General features: G+C 37.7%; 1 protein-coding gene across 1 annotated transcript in view; it reads right to left on the bottom strand.

The window, feature by feature from the left end:
* Window positions 1-835: 835 nt before the first annotated feature.
* Window positions 836-21,508, bottom strand: part of nrxn2a (neurexin 2a) — an 88,279-nt gene continuing 67,606 nt past the window's right edge. The window contains exons 16-21 of the mRNA XM_054625187.1: window positions 18,230-18,411; window positions 11,527-11,698; window positions 8,342-8,431; window positions 6,308-6,636; window positions 4,732-4,816; window positions 836-3,147 (exon numbers count right to left, since the gene is read on the bottom strand). Of these exons, the coding sequence (XP_054481162.1) occupies window positions 2,345-3,147; window positions 4,732-4,816; window positions 6,308-6,636; window positions 8,342-8,431; window positions 11,527-11,698; window positions 18,230-18,411 (1,661 nt within the window). The 3' untranslated portion in view covers window positions 836-2,344. The remainder of the gene's footprint in view (window positions 3,148-4,731; window positions 4,817-6,307; window positions 6,637-8,341; window positions 8,432-11,526; window positions 11,699-18,229; window positions 18,412-21,508) is intronic.

Raw genomic sequence — 21,508 nt, 5'->3', positions numbered from 1 at the left:
TAAGGGTGTTTCAAGCTTCATCTGTCCCAGTCAGGCTTAGTAAAACATTTATTTTTGATGGAGACCTGATTTAGACATCAGCAGGTGTAGGGTGCAGCGATAACACTTAAACATTGCATTTAATAATAAATAATGGACATTCAGGCATCACTAACACACCAGAACTACGCAGAGTCCGAGTGAGGAATAGAGAGAGATGAGAGAGAGAAAGAGAGTAGATGATGATGAAACTGAAGTGTAAGACACATTTTTAAAACACATCATGACCTGCAATGTTATGTAAAATTAAGTTTTTTCATGTTAAACATGTTAACTTGTCTTGTTAGCAAAGTGTGGCCCCTATGAAATTGCTTTATTGTTAATTCATTGTGTTTATTTTATCCTAGTAGATACACAGCTCCCAAAGCATAATCACGAGTACACAGATAAGTACAACGCATTAAAAATGGTGGCTATATTCCCTCATTTATACCATAATTGCACCTGAAATCCTAATTCTTGTCAGTTCACTCTCAATTCCCTTGACCTTTCAATTTATTTTTGTCTGTGTTCAATGATAAAGGGCAAATAAAGAGCATTTTCTTTGTGAATCTAAAAAAAGCAACACACAACACAGGTGTGTACAAAGTATATAATCAAGTGTATTTTCATCTTTATCCACGTTCTGTACATATATTAAGATCCATTTCACATGAACACTATACAATAGCAATGAGTGAGGAATGGAATATTTTCTGAGCACTGAGCAGCTCATGTTGAATGGCACTTTCATAAAAAATAACAGGAAATCACAGAGCATGAATAAGTAAATGTAGACATAACTCAACAGAGAAAATGGCTTTATATTATCAGATCCATTGAGTAACAGATTCAGCACATAAAAAATGCACAATGCAACAAAAAAAACATTTGTTTGTTCCATCCTTGTGTTTTCTCTGCATAATCTGAACCGTAAATAATGCAAAAAACAAAAAGGTATTTGCGGCTATCTGAGGAAAGTGTGCTTTTTGTCTGGATTTAAGTAAAAGGCAATCTAAAATGTAACGTGTTAAGAGGAGTGGTAACAAGATACATCGAAATATCAGAGAAATATCAATACAATTCACAAACCTTCAATTATTCATCTCATAGAATAGTCTTTTAATAACTGATAGAAAAAAACAATACATGTTTGGCTGCTTTACAAGGAATATCTATGTCTCAAAGATATGTTTCCATTTTTTGTGTGCTTTTTGAATTATCCCATGACAGTTTTGAGAAAGGAGGAGATCAAGAGTGATCCAGCCTCTGGTGAGGCGGGTTGCTCCAAGAAGATAAACCTCAAACGAGATTCCACCAAAATCCTGTGAAGTTCGTGCGGGGGGTGGGGGGCTTGGGGGTGCACGTTTATTTTCTTCACACCTGTTTCCCTGTGGACACAATGATTTTTCAATCTGCTAACCTCTATATGTACATTTACAAGCAATGTTTACAGAGAAATACCTTCACTGGTGTAGACTGACTCGCTCACAATTATCCTCACTTGGAATACTGGCAGGGAAAACTGACTGTGATATCTCAAATAAATAATGTTTCTGATCCATCATACTATAAGGTTCACAGCCCGGAGTATATTGAGTGATTCAATATTCCCTTTAATATGCTGTCTTATTCTCCTGGAGAGGAAATTATCCTGCTTAACTTGTGATACTGCACTAGCAACATAATACCACCTCTTGTGGACAGAGGAAGAGTGACTGGGGAGTTTTAAAACTACATAACCAACATGGAGGCTGCAGAGATGATGTCTTATCCAAATATAAGGGCTTTGATTTAGAGTGTAGTCAGACTTAGTGCGGTGCTCTCTGCTCATCTACCATAAAAATGCAATAACTGGCTTGTTCTGCTTCATAAATCATAATGGGGACATTGAGACTTGAAATAGAGCTTTACAAAGAAGTACAAAGAAAACATTTAGGCAAATATGTCCGGATGTTCTCAGCACTTCCTTCACTGTACCATGCTATATACAAAGCCAAAATGGGTATGCCTCTTCCAAGCTCGTTGAAGACATAAAAAATGATACACTAACAAAGAATTGGTAAATGTAGACAGAGTGCACATTGTGACCCAGATAATAAGTCAGATCATATGTTGTATAGGAGGACTTTTTTCACTAATAGGAGATGGGCAACCTTGACTTTTGATAGAAGTACAATTGTTGAAAGCAAGCATTGCTTTCTGCAGTTGTTTTTTGTGGCCTGTGAAATTTCTCTGATGGTCGACCCATCAAAATCAGGGAGCGAAACGAAAGCCTCCTCTCTCATCCTCTTGTCTCAGTCCACACTTCTCTCCTTTTCCGTTCTCAGACGTAATATTCTTTGTCTTTGTTCTTTTTACCCTTTGTGTTTGCCTTAGCCACGGAGGCCGTTGCTGTGCTTTTGTCTTTGACCACTGCTCCGTTGCCCTCGACAGTGGAATTGTTGGCAAAATTGTGGCTCTGGTCTGTCTGGTAGGAGCCCTCGTCCCGGTTGCGGTACTTGTACATGGCATAGAGGAGGATAAGAATGCAGAGAGCAGCAGCAGCCACAATACCAACCACCATCCCCGTGGTGCTACTGGACTCCCTGATCACCTCCACGGCACCGGGTTGGCTCTTTTCATCAGAGGCTGTGGGGTTGGCTGTGGGCACATGGGGAAAATTGGGGGGGTAAGTTAGTCCTGGTGTGTTTCGGGAGGATGGAGGAGCAGGGGGCAGAAGCACCTGGTCACGGGTGTTCATTTTGCCTGCGGGGATGTGGAGCTGGTCAGGGTTGGTGGTGGGAACATAAGGAGGTAGGGGGCGGGGTTTCTGGGCTCCACCCTCACCAGCGGTGGGAGGTGGAGGAAGGACTGTCCTGTCAGTGACCAGTGGGGAGTTATTATTGTAAAAGTCTTCGTCATCTGATTCCGTCATTTCCCCAGAGCCAAAGGCCGAGACCTCCACAGGGTCACCACAGTCCTCTTGGTCCGGGGGGCAGGAAGGGTGAGGAGGGAGTATCAGGGACTCTTTGGTGGTTTCGAGTGGGGATAGGAGGGTTGGGGGAGGAGGGATGACGGGGTAACGGGTGGCGATGGATGGGGGCTCAAGGGAATCCACTGTTATAATAGGCAACACTAATTCACCTCCTAGAAGGGAAACAGAAAAGGTAGGGGATCCTAAATTAGAACAGCATTACAATTAAAATTCTGGCAGCAAAGTTGCGCTCATTAAAAAATACGAACATTACTGAGGAGTTAAACAAATATTAGCTGGCTTATCAGTGATATTATTCATAGTGATCACACATATTACGCTGACTTCTATAATCAAGATTATTTACAACATTTGGCAGATGAAGAGAAAACCAAATTAAAACCATAATTTTCAAACGATGTATGCAGTTCTTGAGACTTATGTGGATGTGTGGGTGAGCAGATTTACAATGTGTATTATTATGAAAAAATAATGCAATACAGCAAGAACATGAAAGAGCTCACATGAAGACACAAACACACACGATGACCAATGAAAGTTGCTGCTGAATGAAGAGCATAATACAAAGAGAGCACATAATAAGCAAAAGAACAGTTCATTAATATGCCATGCTGCTGTATAAACATCTGTAGGCAGGGGTTAAGGGGTGACAAGAGAAATCACAGACAGGTTATTTTATGCAGGAATCAGTAATATTATGGCTTATTGAAAGCAAACATTTTGTTCTATTTATCAATCACTGACTTTGATCTGATTTTGAGGTAACAATGTGTTCTGGTTGTGGAGGAATATTTCAGTCTGCAGATTTTTTTTATTTATGGCCACTTGGTTCTCTTGCATCATTATTTTTGAGTCACACTTTACAGGGCCAGTCAACAAACAATTCTGATAAGGTCATATTAATAATTGAAGCACCCATAATAAGGGCAGATTCCTTCCTAAGTTCCCCAGCTTGTTCCTGTCACAAGACTGATCTACTTTCTACTGGGTTCCACTCCTAATGACTATAGCACACTTCATAGAGATTTTCTTATATCAAATCTGGTGAGTTAAAGACATGCCTTACAAGCTAAAATACAGGATGAACTATTGGTAGTTATCTAAGCCAGGAGATCATGTATTCAATCGTGTGTGTGAGAGAATACGTGTGCATATCTATGTCTGTCTGTCCACGGATAATTTCGCATACTGCTGGAGACATTAGCCTAATATTTTGTGTTCTTGTTTATGACTCATGACTTATTGTATGCTCAAGGACCTCTCGTGGTTGCAGTGATTCACACTTTTTGAAAACATATTTTATTTACTGTTTCATACTGACATTGATTGACTGCCAAATGGTCACTACTCTTTACCTGGCAGAATAGTGCGCATGTGCCCTTAAGCTTGTTTTACACACGACTCATCTGCAAGGGTGGAGATTGTCCGCACAGCCAAAGTGACGTCACACCATCAGACAAGTCCCTTCTTGGGGATCAGGTGTGGTTTTTGCAGACACACCTGACCGATATCTGTACTCTACTGATTGCCCTGGTCTAGTTGAGTATGTTACAACTTTCCAAATGATGACAGCTGTTTGACAAAGCTGCTGAATAAATGATAGCAGAAACATGAAACAGAAAAGGGAGAATTGAAAATTTTGAAAATAACCATGGCTGCTTGAAGTCGTGTTTTGTCTACAATCTGGGATGATAAAAGCTGTGCTCCCATATTTTTTTTTGCCATGGCTGACCCACCTGTTCTTGGTTCACACTCTTCAAGGTCCTCATCATCACTCGGACACTCGGCTGATGCTACCAAAATATCATCAGAGTTCTGCGGCTGAAAGAAAAACAGAGAAATTGTGTGTTTTATAACAAATACACAGTCAACACATTCCCATCATCTAGATTTGTGCTCAGTTCTTTTTTTTTTTGCTAGCTGACTGCCCTATTTGAGGAAAAACTGCAATATGCAGCACTCTACCACTTTAGTGTTTTTGCTTGGAGCAACACTAGTAAGACTACAAATCCAAAATGTGCTCATATGCAGCTGCTCTTTATCCTTCACCCCTGTGGCTGACTTTATTTGTTTACAAACAAAGTACTGCTGATAGAGAGAATATTCTCAGTAGGCTAAATGTTGTGCATGTTCTCATTTAATTCATACAGTTTGGTCTTTGAACAATTAATTAATTAATTTATTTATATTCATTTTGCAATAACAAATTTGTATATGCTAAATCAGTAAATATGTCTAAATTGCATTTTAGGGTGCACAGTGGACTCAGAATACCTAAGCAGAGCGGGGTTATAGATGGTTCACAAATGGATTACTTGGAAATACAGAGAAAGCAATTTTAGGGAAACTGGACAAGACATAATGTAATAAAAAAATGCAATTTATATTTTTTTTATATGAGAGGCAGGGAGATTTTTCTTTGAAACCTCAGGACTCCAAGTACAACTGCTGAAATCCTTCCAATTTGCTGGTTTGCAGCATTGGGAGTAAATCAACTCATTTGAAATGGTGGTTGGTAGTGTTCACCAGTCTGGATGGAGTAAAATTCAAATGTATTCAATAAAAAGCCTTATTTTGTGCTAATTGTGCTAGTTCAAAACTATATAGAAGCATGGATATTATTATTATTCTAGCACACTTGGAAATAAATAATATATTATGCAAGATCAGATATGTAGGACCAAACCTGTTGTAAAATGACACGCACGAGAATCGTTTGTGTCTCCAGTGATGACCGTATGCATATCTAAAGAGGTAATAACTGCGTGACGACTCCTATGTGTTGTGTTTTTATTTCAAGCTTTACCAGCAACTTCCATCATGATTAAAAAAGAGAATACAACCCCTGAGAGTTCATCTACCTAATTACTGCTTAAGTCTTAATAACTTTAAAATCAGCAAAAGAGACCAATTTAAGGATATTGGTATTTAACTTCCAATTAATTTATTTTCAATTTTAAAGAAGGAATTAAAGATCCTTTTTCCAAAGTTAATTTGCAATACTGTAGAAAAGCAGAACATCTATGTTAGTTCTTAAAAAATGTATATAAAAATATGTGCAACAATAAAATGATTTTTAAAAATGACTCAAAGCTCCCATTCTACAAACCTACTTAATTTGAAAAACAAGTTATATACTTTGTTGCTATAGTGTGTTAATTGCCTTCTGTTTTAGAAACATATTTAAATCACTTTTACTTCGTTTAAAAGTGGTGACAACAACCCTCATCCAAGTCATAAACCAATTAACCTCAAACTGTCAATAAATTAGCATCCAGTTCTCTTCAAATATTCCTTCACACTCTCTCTGACCTTTGAGATGCTCTCCCTCAAGCTAGGTGACCGCTGCCTACGGGTGGTGGTGGTAGCCATGGTGGTGGTGGTTTCCATGATTGTGGTAGACATATCGGACACTGCCAGCGGGGTGGCGGAGGTGGTGTCGGTGGTCAACACAGAGAGCGAGTCCCCGACAAGACGCAGGTTCCCCTCCACCTGCACGCTGGGATCATTTTCTGCAGCCAGTTTGAGCACCTGGAGGCCATTGTAGTAGAGCCCTGAAATCTGACCCTGGAAGGGCCGACTCTTATCATGACCACCAATTTTAATGGCTGCCTGGCTGTTAAAGATGGTCAACTGTCTCCCTAAAGTCAGACAGAGTCATAGAGAAAGAAGAGGTGGAAAAAGGGGAGAGAACGGTGGAGCAGTAATACAGAAGTTATACAGGACAGCTTCCACAGGAACATCATTTGAACCAGGCGGGCTTGTTCATTATAACAATGATACTTAGTAATTTATTTGAAACTTAGTTAGATGTTAACTTTAAAAGGAGAAGGTTAGTTAGCAGTAGGTTTATGATTTAAACTTTACACATGCAGGTTACAACCATCATAGGAGGGTTATAATTTAGGTGTCTATTTAAGTGTTTTGAATTATGACTCTAGTTTGCAAACTGTCTGTAGGTGTGGTAGAAAATGACTGAAATGTATATGTAAAATTGTTGAATCACTGTTAGTTAATCTGTTGAATAACTCTGAAGGGGCATTGCAACCTTTGACATGAGAGAAGGTTCAGACTGTCCATTCGTAAAGAAGAGAAGAATGAATCAGACCTTGGGGTGACTCACTTTCTTCAGATATGCTTGTAGGGAGCAGGTTCCGACTGGTTTTGGTTTTCTTAAGAAAGACACTATAGCTAAGAAGACGCCTCTCTTTATAACCTTTTTGTCATGGCAGCTTGGGTATAACTAAGCTAGTACAGAGGGGGCTTAGCAAGCCGTTTTCTGGTAGCAGTACCTAAATAAATACATTCATTTAAGAAAACCGGGACTGACCAGAGCGGGTGTCTTCATTAATCAGAAGGGAAAAAAGAGCAGATGTTTTTCCAGGATACTTATTTATCTCTTAACTCCAGAACAGATGGTTCAGGGATACAAATCTTATGGCTGCTTTTTGAAGAGATGGGCAAATTATCAAAATGGCAGTCTTACTATACTTCAGACTGTGTAAGGCTTAATGAAAATAAAAGCAGCCCTCCCTCCATTGACAAAGTCAGCAATTGGTCGCCCCCTTGTCCTATTGTTTCACCTCCTGAAAGGGGCAATGATATCTCTAACAGCATCATTGTCAGCAGCCTCACTGATAAGCAGTGTTACATCACAGGAAGAGGACTGCAGTAATGGGCCGGGCTCTGGAGAATACTTATTAGAAAAGGTATTGGCTGCGAAAAGCGATCTACTCTAACAGCCTGTCAGCGCTGTTTTGTTGCAGCAAAAAAAAAAAAATGTTGTAGAAGGTAGGTAAGGAAATACAAGGTTGCAGGGAACAAGAAAGGGAAAATAATCTGAATTTCATGTGATCATATCTAGGAGTTATATTTTAAAACATTCAGTTTAGGGTTAATGAGACTAATCTTATATCACATTTTAGATTAAATGGTGTAAATGTAAATGTTGCACAGCATTTAAATGATTTTTATGCAGAATTATTACACACAGTATCTAATTACACACAGTGGTTAAGAGGGACGATAGAGGGTTAGACAAGGGTTATGTGTTTTTAGTTATTGGTTTAAAATCTTTGTTAAGGTGCAGCTTTTCCACAAGGTGAAAGGATGACAAAGAATAAAAGGCAAGTATGATATACCCCTTCACTTTGACACTTATTTTCACTTGAAGTTATATTGTGTTGATCAAAATTCAAAGCCAATAGATAGTCAAATTGAAACGGAAGTATACATCTGGGTAACTTGATCCTTGTCACCCTTCTCTTCTGGCACTGCACCTCCTCAAGGGGAAAGGTAATTTAGTAGTTATTTCAAGGATTAATTAATTAATCAATTAACTTTTACCTTTATCGAGTAGCCACTCGTCTACTACCCGACCAAGTCTGTATGGGATTCTTTGTCTGGCAATAGCCAGTCGCTCATTATCAAAGTGTCCTTCAAAGAATTTGGAGAGACAGATTAAAGGTTAAAGTCTGCAAGCTGAAAGATCACATGGTTAGAAACAGTATAATGGCTAGCAGGTTTAACAAGTTATCAATTTAACCCAGCTGTGAGTTAAAAGAAACTTGTGCTTCATATCTAGTTATTATGAGTAACAGCTTTAATACTAATTAGATTCATGTTTAGGCTATTTATAATGTGCTACACTAGTTAGAGTTATTTAGCTATTTTTTTTAACAAAGCATAATCTTAACACCAGTTACAGTCAAATATACACTTTTTTTATGTACTTTATAAAAAAGAGGTTAATTCAGGTGAACATAAGAAAGCATTAAGAAAATCGACCACTTCAACAAAGACAGGAAACAGTTAATGCATTTAGACAGTGATACAATTACAGCAGAGACAGATATTACTCCTTGGCTGGAGTCATTATAGAGGGCCAAAGTCTTACCCCACTTCTGTTCCACAATATATTTTATTATATACTGCATGATATAAAATGTGTTTTTACTGCAGTTCCCATAAGATATTGACAGCAAAAACTCATGCAAGCTTTAGGTGTTGAATTCTCAGAGATTTCCAGACTATTAGTCCAGTAGTGGATACACATTCAGCTTTAACACCAACACCACTCATTTCAGTATTTGGAAAGATCTTTAAAAATGTTTTATACAAAACTACATTGTGGAAACCAGGAAAATAGGACAGAAGCTGCTCTCAAGTGAGACAAGACTTCAGCTCTCTTTTTAAAACATGCAATCACAGAAGACTAATTAATCGAATGAAAACTACTACAGGAAATATACTGTTTGATACAAACTTTAACAGTATGAACTGTCCAGTTAATATTAGTTCCATAAATACTTTGCATTCAATCTTGTACTGATCTAGCACTGAAGAGATTGTCAGTCATCAGCCACAAGGTTCTGAGTGGTAAATTCTTGTTGACACTATTTATAAATTACTGCTTAGGTATTGTTATGTATTAGCAGTATTTTACTGTATTTTATTGTATTCTGATTATTATTATTGTGCCCTGTTCCATATAGAGTTTATAGAAAACAGGTTATCTGACTAACCCACATATTAGGAATATGAATAATTCATCTAAATGATGAGATAAAAATGAATAAAATAATAAATAACAGAGTACATGACAATTAAAGTACTATGTTTTCACTGTAAGCTTTAATGTAGTGAAGGCTTTAAAATAACAATTTATTAGGCCGTTAGAGAGCTGAAAGCAGGGTCCTTGTGTTATTGCCTTAAAAAAATGTAAAGATATGTTGTATACTATAGATTTGATGACCATTTAAAGACAAAAAAATACTAGTTATTTATCCTTATACTTTTGTCACATATGCAACACTCCTTTTACAGCATAAATAACCGTGTTTATGCTGCCATGCGTGTCAGTCATACACCATTTGAAATGTTTCATAAACCACTGATGCTGAGTGGGAGCTTAACATAGAGTCAATAGACTACACGCATTGGGCCAGCACCATTACACGATTTTTTATTTATGTACAACTGTGACATGTGCGTGTGTGCTTTGAACACCAGCTGGAGGCAGAGAGGGGGCTTGGTTTCCTCCCGCTATGCCAGCTGGTGCACCTGTTCTGAATAAGGTTAATTGGTTGATTGGTTCAGAGCAGGTTAAAACACAGTTGGTCGCGATAACATTATCTATGTGGGTTTTTTGGTTTATGTGTATAAAGTCTATAATATAGTATAAGGTATGAGTGCACAAAGGTGGGTCATTTTGTATGCATGCCTTTAAGCCTATGCAGATCTAGTCAACAAATTATGCATATTATAGACCATGCATTGAATTTATAAAAATTTTCCAAATGCTCTAGGCCAGAATAAAATGCATCAATATCATTTCCAAATATGGAATTGATCATTTAAACAGGCGCTATTATGCTATTTTCCGGGTGCATATTTTTATCTTAAGTTACAGTTACAACATGTTTACATGCGTTAATGCTCATAATCCGCCTTGTTTTTCCTCATCCTGGCTGTTCTGCAGCACCTCTTCTCACCCTATCTCTGAAACGTCCCGTTGTAGGGCTTGCTCCTCCCTCCAGAAATGTGATTGGTCAACGTTTCACCTCCTGGGTGAGAGACTTCTTACTTAACCACAAACATATATATATAACATACTAATGAATAGGGAAAAGGTGGAAAAGCATAATAGGGCCACTTTAATATATTGCGTAGGACATGATGACACCTTTTTACACTTTTAGCTTCCTTTTTATAAATGTATTTATGTCTATGCATGATATGTTATGTAATAGCATGTGACAGTTACCCACACACCAAACATAACATAACACATCACTGAAATATATAACACGTATATGACTTGGTCATTATAGAGCTGAGCCCTTTAAGAATACATTATAAATGCAGCCAAATCCATCAGTCTGTTTATGTGAAACAGACATCATAGACGGATCACCTTGTTAGTGTTCACCAGAGGACAGGTGAATGTATATTTAATCACTTTCACGACAAAATTGTCAATGTCAACAAGAATTTATCAGCTGAATTTATAGCAACATATTTATATATAAAACTGGCTCTTTAGACCTGGAACAGTTGTTGGTGGATTAACAACAAATAGTTGAATATTTTTTTAGACTTATATAGTACTTGAACCACATAAGTATTACATCTGTTGTAAATAGATGTTGCTTGGGCCACATACTTTATGCATATCCTAATATACAATAAATTTACTGTGAATTAAGATCAGCTGCATGTTTTCCCACCTGTCTGCCCAACTTGCTGCAAAAAGGACAGTGGCTGATGAAAATCTTTCATCGCTAGATATACAAGGCAGCTAGGGACACATTTATTAATTATTTGCAATAAAGCATGTCCAGTTATGTGTATGGCAACTTAATAGATAGGCTATAGAGTGATGGGTAAATTGCAAACAGTAGATTTCACAAGTGCTCATTGAGGATTATGTTTAATAGGCAGACATGCAATCCTCTCTCACTAATGCAAACGCTCCATGCCATCTCTCTATGTCTCATACAACCACATAGTTTGTCCCATCAGTCCATTACCTGGTGGATAACGCTCAATGACCGGATGGTTGTCCACCTGAAGAGTGGCATTGCCACCGCTGCGTGTGAAGCGGACTACATGGTACTTGCCGTCATTTACCATGACGGCAGGCTCATCGATGGTGATGTCATCTGTCCCCACATTGAAGATGACACCAATTTTTCCTTCATCCTGCAGGTAAAAAAACAAAGAAGGAATGTTTCACGATAAACAAATATTTAAACTCAAAATGTGCAGACTATCACTATAGTTTCTGTCGGCTTCAGAATTTTCGAGCCAGAAACCTTGTTTAAGCGGCAAAAGCCTATCTCTTGTGACATGGACACTATGTTTAGTTCTTTCTTTAGGGTTCAGCCTCGTTCTCCCTCAGCAGTCAGCTCAGGTTTCCTGATGTGGATCACTCCTGACAGAATCCTTCTGCTTCCCTTTTGGTTGACCAACTCCCTGTCAGCCTCTCCCTTCTCCTGCCAACCTCCCTCAAAGATCAAAGATGCTTCTCAAGTCAGCCTTTGGGTGGCACTAATAAGAAACATTGGGCACAAACTGTGTGGGGTCTCTGTGCCTCTCTGGCCTTTGTACATTTGCTTCCTTGCAGTCTCTCTGAAAGCAACACAAGGTCAAAGTGCTAATGTGTGGAGACATTGTGAGAAACAGCAAATCAATCTGCAAGAGTACACAGAAGAACACAACATTGCACTTAAACTCTCCTGACAGTAAACTGTTGGACTGCAACAACCTTTGTAACTATGATGAAAATACAAATAACATAAAAAACCAAGTGGGAGGAGGCTCTTCATGACATTATGACACAGAACACATTTTGTAAGCCTCAAGGTTAGGTGTTACGGTAAAGGTTGACAAACCAAGTCACATTGTAATTCATTGTGGTTATGGAGTGCCTGCACAATAGCATATTGTGCACATAGCTAAAACTGCATTACTGTTACACAACAGCTAATAATAAGTGACCTTCAGGCTGTGTAGCGACCCTTATTCATTCAGCTGTGTAGTATCAAGGGCCAGGAGTCTAAAGGTTTATATTATCCTTCGGCAGCTGGACAGTGAAATTGGCTGGTATAGTGTTTTATTGAAATGAAATCCTGCACACTGCTGGTCCTGCATGGCAAACGGTGTACACAATATTTACTAGCATTATAGACATAAATATCTCCCACAGTTACATTTGGATTCTCTGATTTTTCAGTCGGAACCGACTTCCATAGCACATTTTTATGTTTTGTTCCGTTTATTTGAGAAGGAAAGGGCAAATTAATAAACACACGTGGTAAAAAAGTAAAAAAAATAAGTTATTTCTGCTGACTGGCTAAAGGCAGTTTTTCTTAAAGACCCCCTTGTGACACCCTTTTACAGTTTTTTTGTAACATGTGACTTGAAAGAGAGGTTAGAGTCAATTAACACCCCAAGATATTTGAAATCACTCACAACCTGCAATTCAAACCTGCTTATGAGTATATGAGGGAACTAGTAGGGCATTTGGTTGAACTGACTGTTTGCTTTCTCTCAATCTTTTAATATTGTATTACTGACTGAAGGACCAGAAATTCAAGTATGCAGACAAAAATACTTATTTTATTACCTTGACTGTGGCTTCTATTGGGGGATGTAAAACCTGTCTAAGAGATTTATCTCACCCCTAATCATATGTAAAATACTTTAAGAAACCTTTTGAATTTTTAATAGTTATTCCGGCACAGTTGGTGTTGAGGACAGAAGTGTGAATTGTCGTTAGAGACCTTGAGGGTGCCATTAATAACTCAATTTTAAGCTTGAGAAATCAACTTTCAACCTATTTCATATGATGGAGCTCTATCTCCAACCACAGCCTTCATATTGAAGGTCAGGAAAAGGTGGATGGCTCTTTGGATTGTCTTTCTGTATTCTGTAATCACTTAAAGGTTGTCATGAACCAAGGAGGAGGCAATGTGCGACTAATTTATGGCACGTGAAGTACAGCTGGATAATCAAATTCACACAAGTCGAAAAGAAGATGAAACCCCTTCCTGACAAATGTCTACCATCTAACGGTTACTCACTATAATACAGTGAGTTAATTAAAGTCAGTATTGCTGAGGGTCAGTGGGAATCAGCAGTCCCATTTTTTATACAAATATAAGTTGATAAACCATAACCTTTTTTTATATAAATAATATTAATATTCCTTTAAAAGTCTATAGGAAATCTCTCGTGTTCCTTGATTACTTATATTCTGCACATTATTTTGTTTATGGTTTAATCACTCTTCCCAAGAAGCAAACCGATGATGATATTCATTAGGAAGCTAGAGGTTAGTGCGACCTCAGGTCAAATTCAGCCCATGTCCTCTGAACAACAATTAACGTCTCCAGGGCCAGAACACTCTTCAACAAAAGAGCTACTTTCATTCTGCTTGCTCAGTCTTCCTGCATGATTACAAAACAGCCCCAAAGCTCCTTTTGACAGCTGGCAAAGCAACACTGCTGCAGCCCAGCTTCAGTAAACAAAAGCTTGGCCTTTCCAAGGCCCTTTTTTCTTAATGCCCATGTGTTTGGGTTTAAAGCTAGTCAGGCATATCCTCATGAAAAGCCACGCAATCATAGCTGCTTTGACATCAGCTCTGATGGAGAAAGCATTTCCTTGGAGTATACCCTGATAACGCTGGAGCTTCAGTGTGGGGTCTCAGCTCTAATCGTAGCAGCAGCCTCTTCTAATTCATATCGGAGGGAAAGGACTGATTATTAAAAAGGATAAATTATTATAAGAATACAATTTTGATGACGTGAAAAAGAAGACCCAAAAGCACCATGGCAGTGACTATTCTTCCATGATGCGTCACCGCGCCACCTGATACATTTTTAAACAGAGCATAGAGTGGATAGATCATAATTATTTTAAAAAGACAAGTATAGGGGTCTGTCTCAGTTTGTTACCAGCCAACTGTCTTTCTCTTCATTGGACACGTTTACCTGACTCTTTACTGGAGCAATTTATTCTGAAGCAGGTGGGAGGTTGCATCGATAGTTTTTGGAATTTAGAGACTTCTTATCTTTTCTACTCTTATATGATAAAGTACCTATTCATCATACTCAGCTTACCATAACATAAGAGAACCTAGTAAATTAAACATTTGTAAAGTGCTTTTTTAAACTTTAGCATGAACAAGCTCCTCTTCCTTTCTTTCTAAAGCAGATTACTAGATGGAAATGACAGATTGTTATAAATAATAAAAAAAAACTTCAAACTGCTCCATATAGTAATTCCTTTGAACCGTTTCACATTTCCCAAATGATCAAAGGCACATATTTTCTCTGAAATGAGCTCTATCTGAAAATATCTAGTTATTAATGTAAAATGTATTTCAGCTGTGGCAAAAAAAACTCTGATAGCAATCACAAAATGAATATTCTTTTATAGTTATAATAACCACAGCAAGCAGTCTTGTACCTAACTTATCTATCATGAATTTGAAATGAGGAATCCAAATGCGTGTGGAGCGCATACAGAAGGCAGGTCGAGGTCTGCCTTTGAAAGAACTCTCCTGAAATATACCTGCTAGCACATCGGTATGGACCGTGTACCATTAAGGCTGAGTCTGTTCTGCAGCAGCCTGGGTTCAAGTACAGCCCAGGGCCCTTTGCTGCATATCATCCTTTTCCTCCCCTGCCTCACCTGTCTGTCTCTCTCACTATACATTGAAGCAGAAATGCCGAAAAATAAATGCACACAAAATCAACCTACTGTAATCAATGAGGTCCACCCAAACCTCGTCAGCTTACTGAATAACTTCATTGTCTGTTCCACTGTAGTCTGAAGTCCTTCTGTGTAAAACTGAACATTTTGTACAATGAACCCTCTGTTTTTGTTTAAGCTTTTAGTGACTCGTTAAAAAGAAGAACATTTGAAATGAGCATTAGCCTCTCTAATGTACTCTCAGATGAATATAGCTGGTTTCTTTTGTACAGAGTAATTGGTCTTTGAAGCTTGTGTATGAACCATCCACAAATTCATAGTTTCAATTAACCATGAGGCCATTTGAATACAGCAACCTTCTGCACAAATAAGTGATGTTTATTCTTTTTGCTGTTTCAATGAAGAATTATAAGCACTGACAAAGAGATGCAAGTTGCAGCTGTAAAAACGTAATCTTTTTTTAAACAATCTACATAGTAGGTAAACTAATTTGACGTTTTAACCTGATAGCTCTAATGGTCAAATATAGCATTTCAAACACAATGAAAGATTAATTTCAAGGCATTTACATTTATTATGACTTTAAAGGTAGATGAGATGAGTTTTGAGCCATTTATCACATGATTTACCCCGTTTAATGAAGTAACTAATGAATATTCCTCATATTGTAGTTTTGAATGGAAGGCTAGAGATCCCAGGGAGATTATAAAGAAGGGAATTCTGTTCCAAGCCACTTCATCTGAAGCACCAAATCCCTGAAGCACATAAAACTCATACATCATTTGTTTCCTTTACTATTTTCAACTCTCCCTTGTGGCCAGTGTTGTTTTGACCAGTGCAGCCTACTGCTTCTCTCTGTCATCACATAGTTTTTACAGTCAACCTCTCTTCAATGGGCACCACGTATCAAGGCTGTGTCCTTAACGCTGCGGCCCAGGTTCACTTCCTGCCGCGGCCCTTTGCTGCATGTCAACCCCTCTCTCGCTCCCCTGCCTTTCCTGTTTCTGTCCAAGTTATCACTATTAAATAAAGAGCAGAAATGCCAAAAGAATATCTTTAAAAAAAGATGGAATATACATAAATAAATAATAACTTGTGTCTCTACAAATCTGGAAGATGCGATTTTATGAAGCTTGGTTACCGAAACCAACAAAGGCAACTTCAACCCCCTCTGAACTCTGTTTTGATTCCCCTCCGCTGAGCAGTAACAAGGTGTCAAAATAAGCAATCTGTAAGGGTGCAAGGATTTGGCAGTTGCTGGAAAAAAATATTTTCAGTTGGTTTTGCGTGCAGGGAGCAGTCTTTGCATTTACTAGCAACAGTCCAAGGCTGGCAAGGTCAGTTTCACACTTTTAAAACTGGAAATTCAATTTAAATAGGCGATTTGAAAAACATCCAGGGGATGATACTTGTACCAAGTCTGTCTGGTAACTGATAAGTGCAGCAGCAAGACTTTCAAACAAGACACAAATACGATACAAAGTATGTCTTATCTTCTATTTTTAAAACTTTTGGATATTAGTGGCCATATTATACTACCTTAGCTTACCTAACACAGTGGCCACAATGAAGTGAATATAAGTTAATATCAAAATATGAACTGGATTGGACTGGAAGACTGTAAAGGATGAGTGTGAAGTCACCTTTGATTCATTAAAATTACCTTATGTTTTACACATTTGAATAAAAATCTCAACCATCACAAGGACAGCAACAGGCAATGTGCTATGGAATATAATTAGTATGTAGAGATGGCATGATTTTTCTTTCACATTTTGTGTTTCTATATTTCTTTTTTGGGAATAGGATTCAAATACATCTGTGATTTTATGAAACTCTCTTTATCTGGTTACAAATAAGTAACCGTGCTTTGACAACAGGTGTGATTTTAATTATTACGCCACACACAGACATTTGACAGATATCCCCTCTGGTCTTCATCTCGGCACATCTGTCCTGTGGCTACATGCTAAAAAGGCTGATTTCCCTCCAGAAAAGACACAGTTGCTGACAGCTGCTGAGGAGTCACTTGGCTCCACCGAAAGACACACGTGTTTATCACCAGAAAAACATCTCGTGGTCTACTGACTCATGCTCTATTGTATCTTATTATTATCTTAATGTTTGGACTCCATTGATTAATGAAAGCCTTTAATCAGTGAATCATACAAGCTGTGACCAATACCAAGTTAGAATAATGGCACATTAAAGATAAAACTTTAATTTAAAAAAACACCATGGGGAGTTTATTTATAATCATTTCTTTTTTTCACCAGCCGCTTACTTCCAACCTGTGGAACATGTTGCTCATTAATGTTGCTCTCTGCTTTTCTCAGGCAGTATGTGGACAATAGTAGGAAATGAACAGTTGTTATCTTGTGTTCGCAGACAGAGTGGACTAGTTTCCACTTCTCCAGTTAGCTGCCCATTTCACATTGTCCTGATTTTCTGGAGATCTATGGATTTTGTGTTGTTGTTTTTGTGTTTTTGACCAGGCTTTTATGATCATAATATAATCCTTTTTGGGGTAAATATTTACAGAGTAATATATATTAAATAGCACAACAGAAATGACCATAATTGCTATTAAGGGTAATTTGTGCCTCGTTGTACAGATAATAAAAATGATGTTTGCTCTCAAATTCTTAAAATATAAATTAGAGTGTGTGGAAGCAGGATGCTATTGTTATTCATTATTGTCCTTTTAATAAATCTGAAAGAAGCTAAAATATAAACAGAAATTTCTCCTTGTGTTTATCATTCCTACATTTACCTTCACGTTTTGGAACGTATTGGAAGTATTTGGCTGATTTCTGGACTGGAAACCAGAGAAGTAAACTGCACAAATATCCTTTGGATTGCTTTAAATCATATGAATAACATATTAGATTTTTTTTTTTTTATGTCTTTTAACAGTTATTTTTATATCCATCACAGTGGTGTGATTTCAAGTGCAAGTTTAAATGTGTTTTGACATTTATGCTTATAGCTCCAAACTATGCTTCCAATACTTACTATGTGCAGCTGAAGATAGTCTCCGAGCCCATGGGTGCTCTCCACTCGCACCAAGATGGCATCTTTCTGCTGAGTGCTGAAGCCCACGGCTAACCGGTCAGCTCTGGTGCTCGGCCGCTCATTGGCGGCCCAGGTAAATGTGATGAGAGCCCCACCTTTTCCAAAGATGTATGTGGTACCAGCTGGAGAAAGAAAGAGAAACAATGAGTTATTTGCTGTATATTGTTATTTTTCAAAATATCATCCCCAGTATGAGATGTTATTTAGATTCCTCCTCTCACCACAGTCGGTCTAACCCCCTCCCCACTGCAAAGACACTCGCTCATTTTTCAATATAACGCAGTAGGCAGAGAGAAAACAGGAAGGAAGGAGGAAAGATTTATTAAGGAGATCTGCTTTACTCCTAAATCACAGTTAAGTAGCCTAATTTTCAAAAGTATGATGAAGCTTTGCATTCACAGATGTAAAAAAAATGACAACAGGTTTATCATGATTCATCATTGCTCTCACTGCAAATACTGAGGCCGGGTACGACACTGTGGAAATCCAGAAATAATTTTGCCCTGCAATGATTTCACAGAATTTAGCAAACATAGCACATAATCCAGGATGGCATATGGATGGAATATCTACAGTTTTGCATATGTGGGGTGTTTTGCTTTTTAACAGGATTTCACATTATCCATCATAAGAAGCAACAATACTTTCTCGTCAGGTCAATGAGCACATAATGTACTATAACTATTTGTTAATATGAACAACGTATCATTTACTGTAATTATCATTCAGCTCGTCTTTTTATCTGATGTACTTCTTCTCTTCATCAAACATGACCTACAGTGATTACAACGTTTATCAAGAAACGTTGAGGACACAAAACTTGTTGACAGGTCTTGACCCTGTACATTCGTTGTTGTTGCCGATACATACAGATGCATCATGCAACATCCAGATACATGGAATACATAATAATGTTAAATTTTACTGCCCGATTCCCTTTTATCTAAAATCTGAAAAGTAATAATTAATTATTAACCAGTATCAAATTCATCCACCTGATCATACAGCTTTTAAGTAAAGCCATAGTGTCTGCTCTTATCATGCAAGTTATTCATCTGCACCTTATGATTTGATTTATTAATATGTATGTTTGTATTTAAATCTGGCCGGCATTTTATCAAGTCCAGTTGCTTTTTTAATATTTTTAACACCTTATCCTGTGAAACCACAGAAAGGTCAAATGAGTCCACAGTTGTGAATTATAATGAAACATTGATTTTCCATCATACATCCCCAATTGCCTGGCAGCCTGTCTACTTGTTGCTTGGCTACAGTAGTGAAAAAATATTACATTTATCTGCAACCTTGGTTTGATCAGAGGAAAGATCACTATTGATGTCGAGACAGATATTATTTGCTTTAGTCTTGAGCTTTTAGCTGCAACCAAATTGTTTCAGAGACTGACGGTTCTTCGGGTTACTTTTGTGTTCAGTTATTTTATCACAGAAAAATTCCCTTTTACTCTCTCTGATCATCTTTTGCACCATATTTCTCTGTTTCTTGTGATAATCCAAGTCAGCCTGATCTTTGGACAAAAGCTAAAAATACTTTATTTTTCTATTAAATAGCTTCTAAAATATCACTTTTCATTCATGGTTTAAATCCCTGTTTAGCATTTAAGAACTTAGTCCATAAGCTCTAAGATCTGACATTTGAACTGCTCCCACGCTCTATGAACAGCGTTACATATAGAACTGGAGTCCTGTCTGATGAATTTATACGCTCGATAAAATCCTCTCGACTGTAGTTCTTGGCTGACCTAATTTTATTGTATTGTGGTGCTTGAATGAGACCTTTTGCTTTTTTTTTTCTTGTTCAATAAATCAATAAGTAGTTGCTCAAGTCCAGGAACAATTACCAACCCCACTCTGGGAAATCATAGTGTGATCAGACACCAAGATGAGATCGATAACAGTTTGACTTAATTTACCTACTCGAGTGGGCTCTTGAACAAGTTGTTGCCACTCCAGAGCATAACAAAAACTTTCAAAGTTTAGATTCAGATCAGGTTTGTCAATTTGGGACGAATGAAGCATGTTGGTGTAAATCCTTCATTTACAAGACTTGCTGTAATTGCTGATATCCCTGAGAAAATCCCCGTATGCTAAATAGATCAGCTTGTCTGTCACCTCAGATTACCCATTAAATATGAATTTGCAAAATCCTTTAATTTGTGTGAGAGCAGAAAAATAAAAGCATAATCCATTTTATAAAGTCGAGGCCAACTTGGCTTTCTGTGTCAATGTTCTTTTGGAGTAGTTCGGACTGCAGGGACAAACTGCCGTCCTTAGATGAAACATTACACCCCAATGGATGCGTAGTCGGTATGTTCCAGAAAAAACAACAATTACCTCTAATGGTTCACCCCAAATACATGTTATTTGGGTTTGTTTTAAGGCCTGAAACCTAAATGTTTTCTTTAAAGCTTTACGCCTGAAATCTCTTAAGTGAAGCACAGAAAAACACTTGAGACAAAATTGTAGCCTCAATTTCAACCGTGTACGAAGACTAGAGTACTCTTCTGCACAGTATAATGGGCACTCACCACAAAGGTTTCTAAATGACAGGATCTAACTGCTGACTGGATGCCTTCTTAACATTAAACACTTACTCGAAAGACTTGACTGACTGACTTTAATTAAAAGGGCAAAATTTGTTCCAACCACAATTATTTCTTACTCAGGCAATCTTAATTCAGGTCTGGGATTTGCAGTCAAATGTGAGTCGTGTGACATTAATTACATCAAAGAGTCTCAAAAAGTGGTTTGATTTGTTTCCTACTTTCACTGAATGTTATCTGCATCTGGCCTCTTAGTCTGCCCTCATTTGGGCTTAATGAAATAATTTTCTTTCTGTTTGAGATAGTGTAGACAACTTTTATACAGATGTGTGAACCATGAACGATGTACTAAAATAAACAGCCCTGCATCAAATATTACATTTGCTGATAACGTATGTGTCGGTCCAAAATGGCACTGCACCACAAACTCTCAACAACAACAAAAATCAAACATCAAGTTTCACACTGACTTTAGTATTGCATTCAAGGATACCATACAACCCTTCATGATTTCTACCTTTCTTTGTTCTTGTGAAACCAAACTGAAAAAGCAAGCAAGTAATGATGTGGTCAATCACCTTTTTCTGAGACCCAATTTCACATCAGGTCTCATTTCAAATTTCACTGCAATATAGGCTTGAAACCAATTTACAAAGGAT

The sequence above is a fragment of the Anoplopoma fimbria genome, chromosome 24 (assembly GCF_027596085.1).
Source record: "Anoplopoma fimbria isolate UVic2021 breed Golden Eagle Sablefish chromosome 24, Afim_UVic_2022, whole genome shotgun sequence".
NCBI lineage: Eukaryota > Metazoa > Chordata > Actinopteri > Perciformes > Anoplopomatidae > Anoplopoma > Anoplopoma fimbria.
The sequence above is the reverse complement of the archived record's forward strand: the minus strand, read 5'-3'. Positions and strand labels throughout refer to the sequence as shown.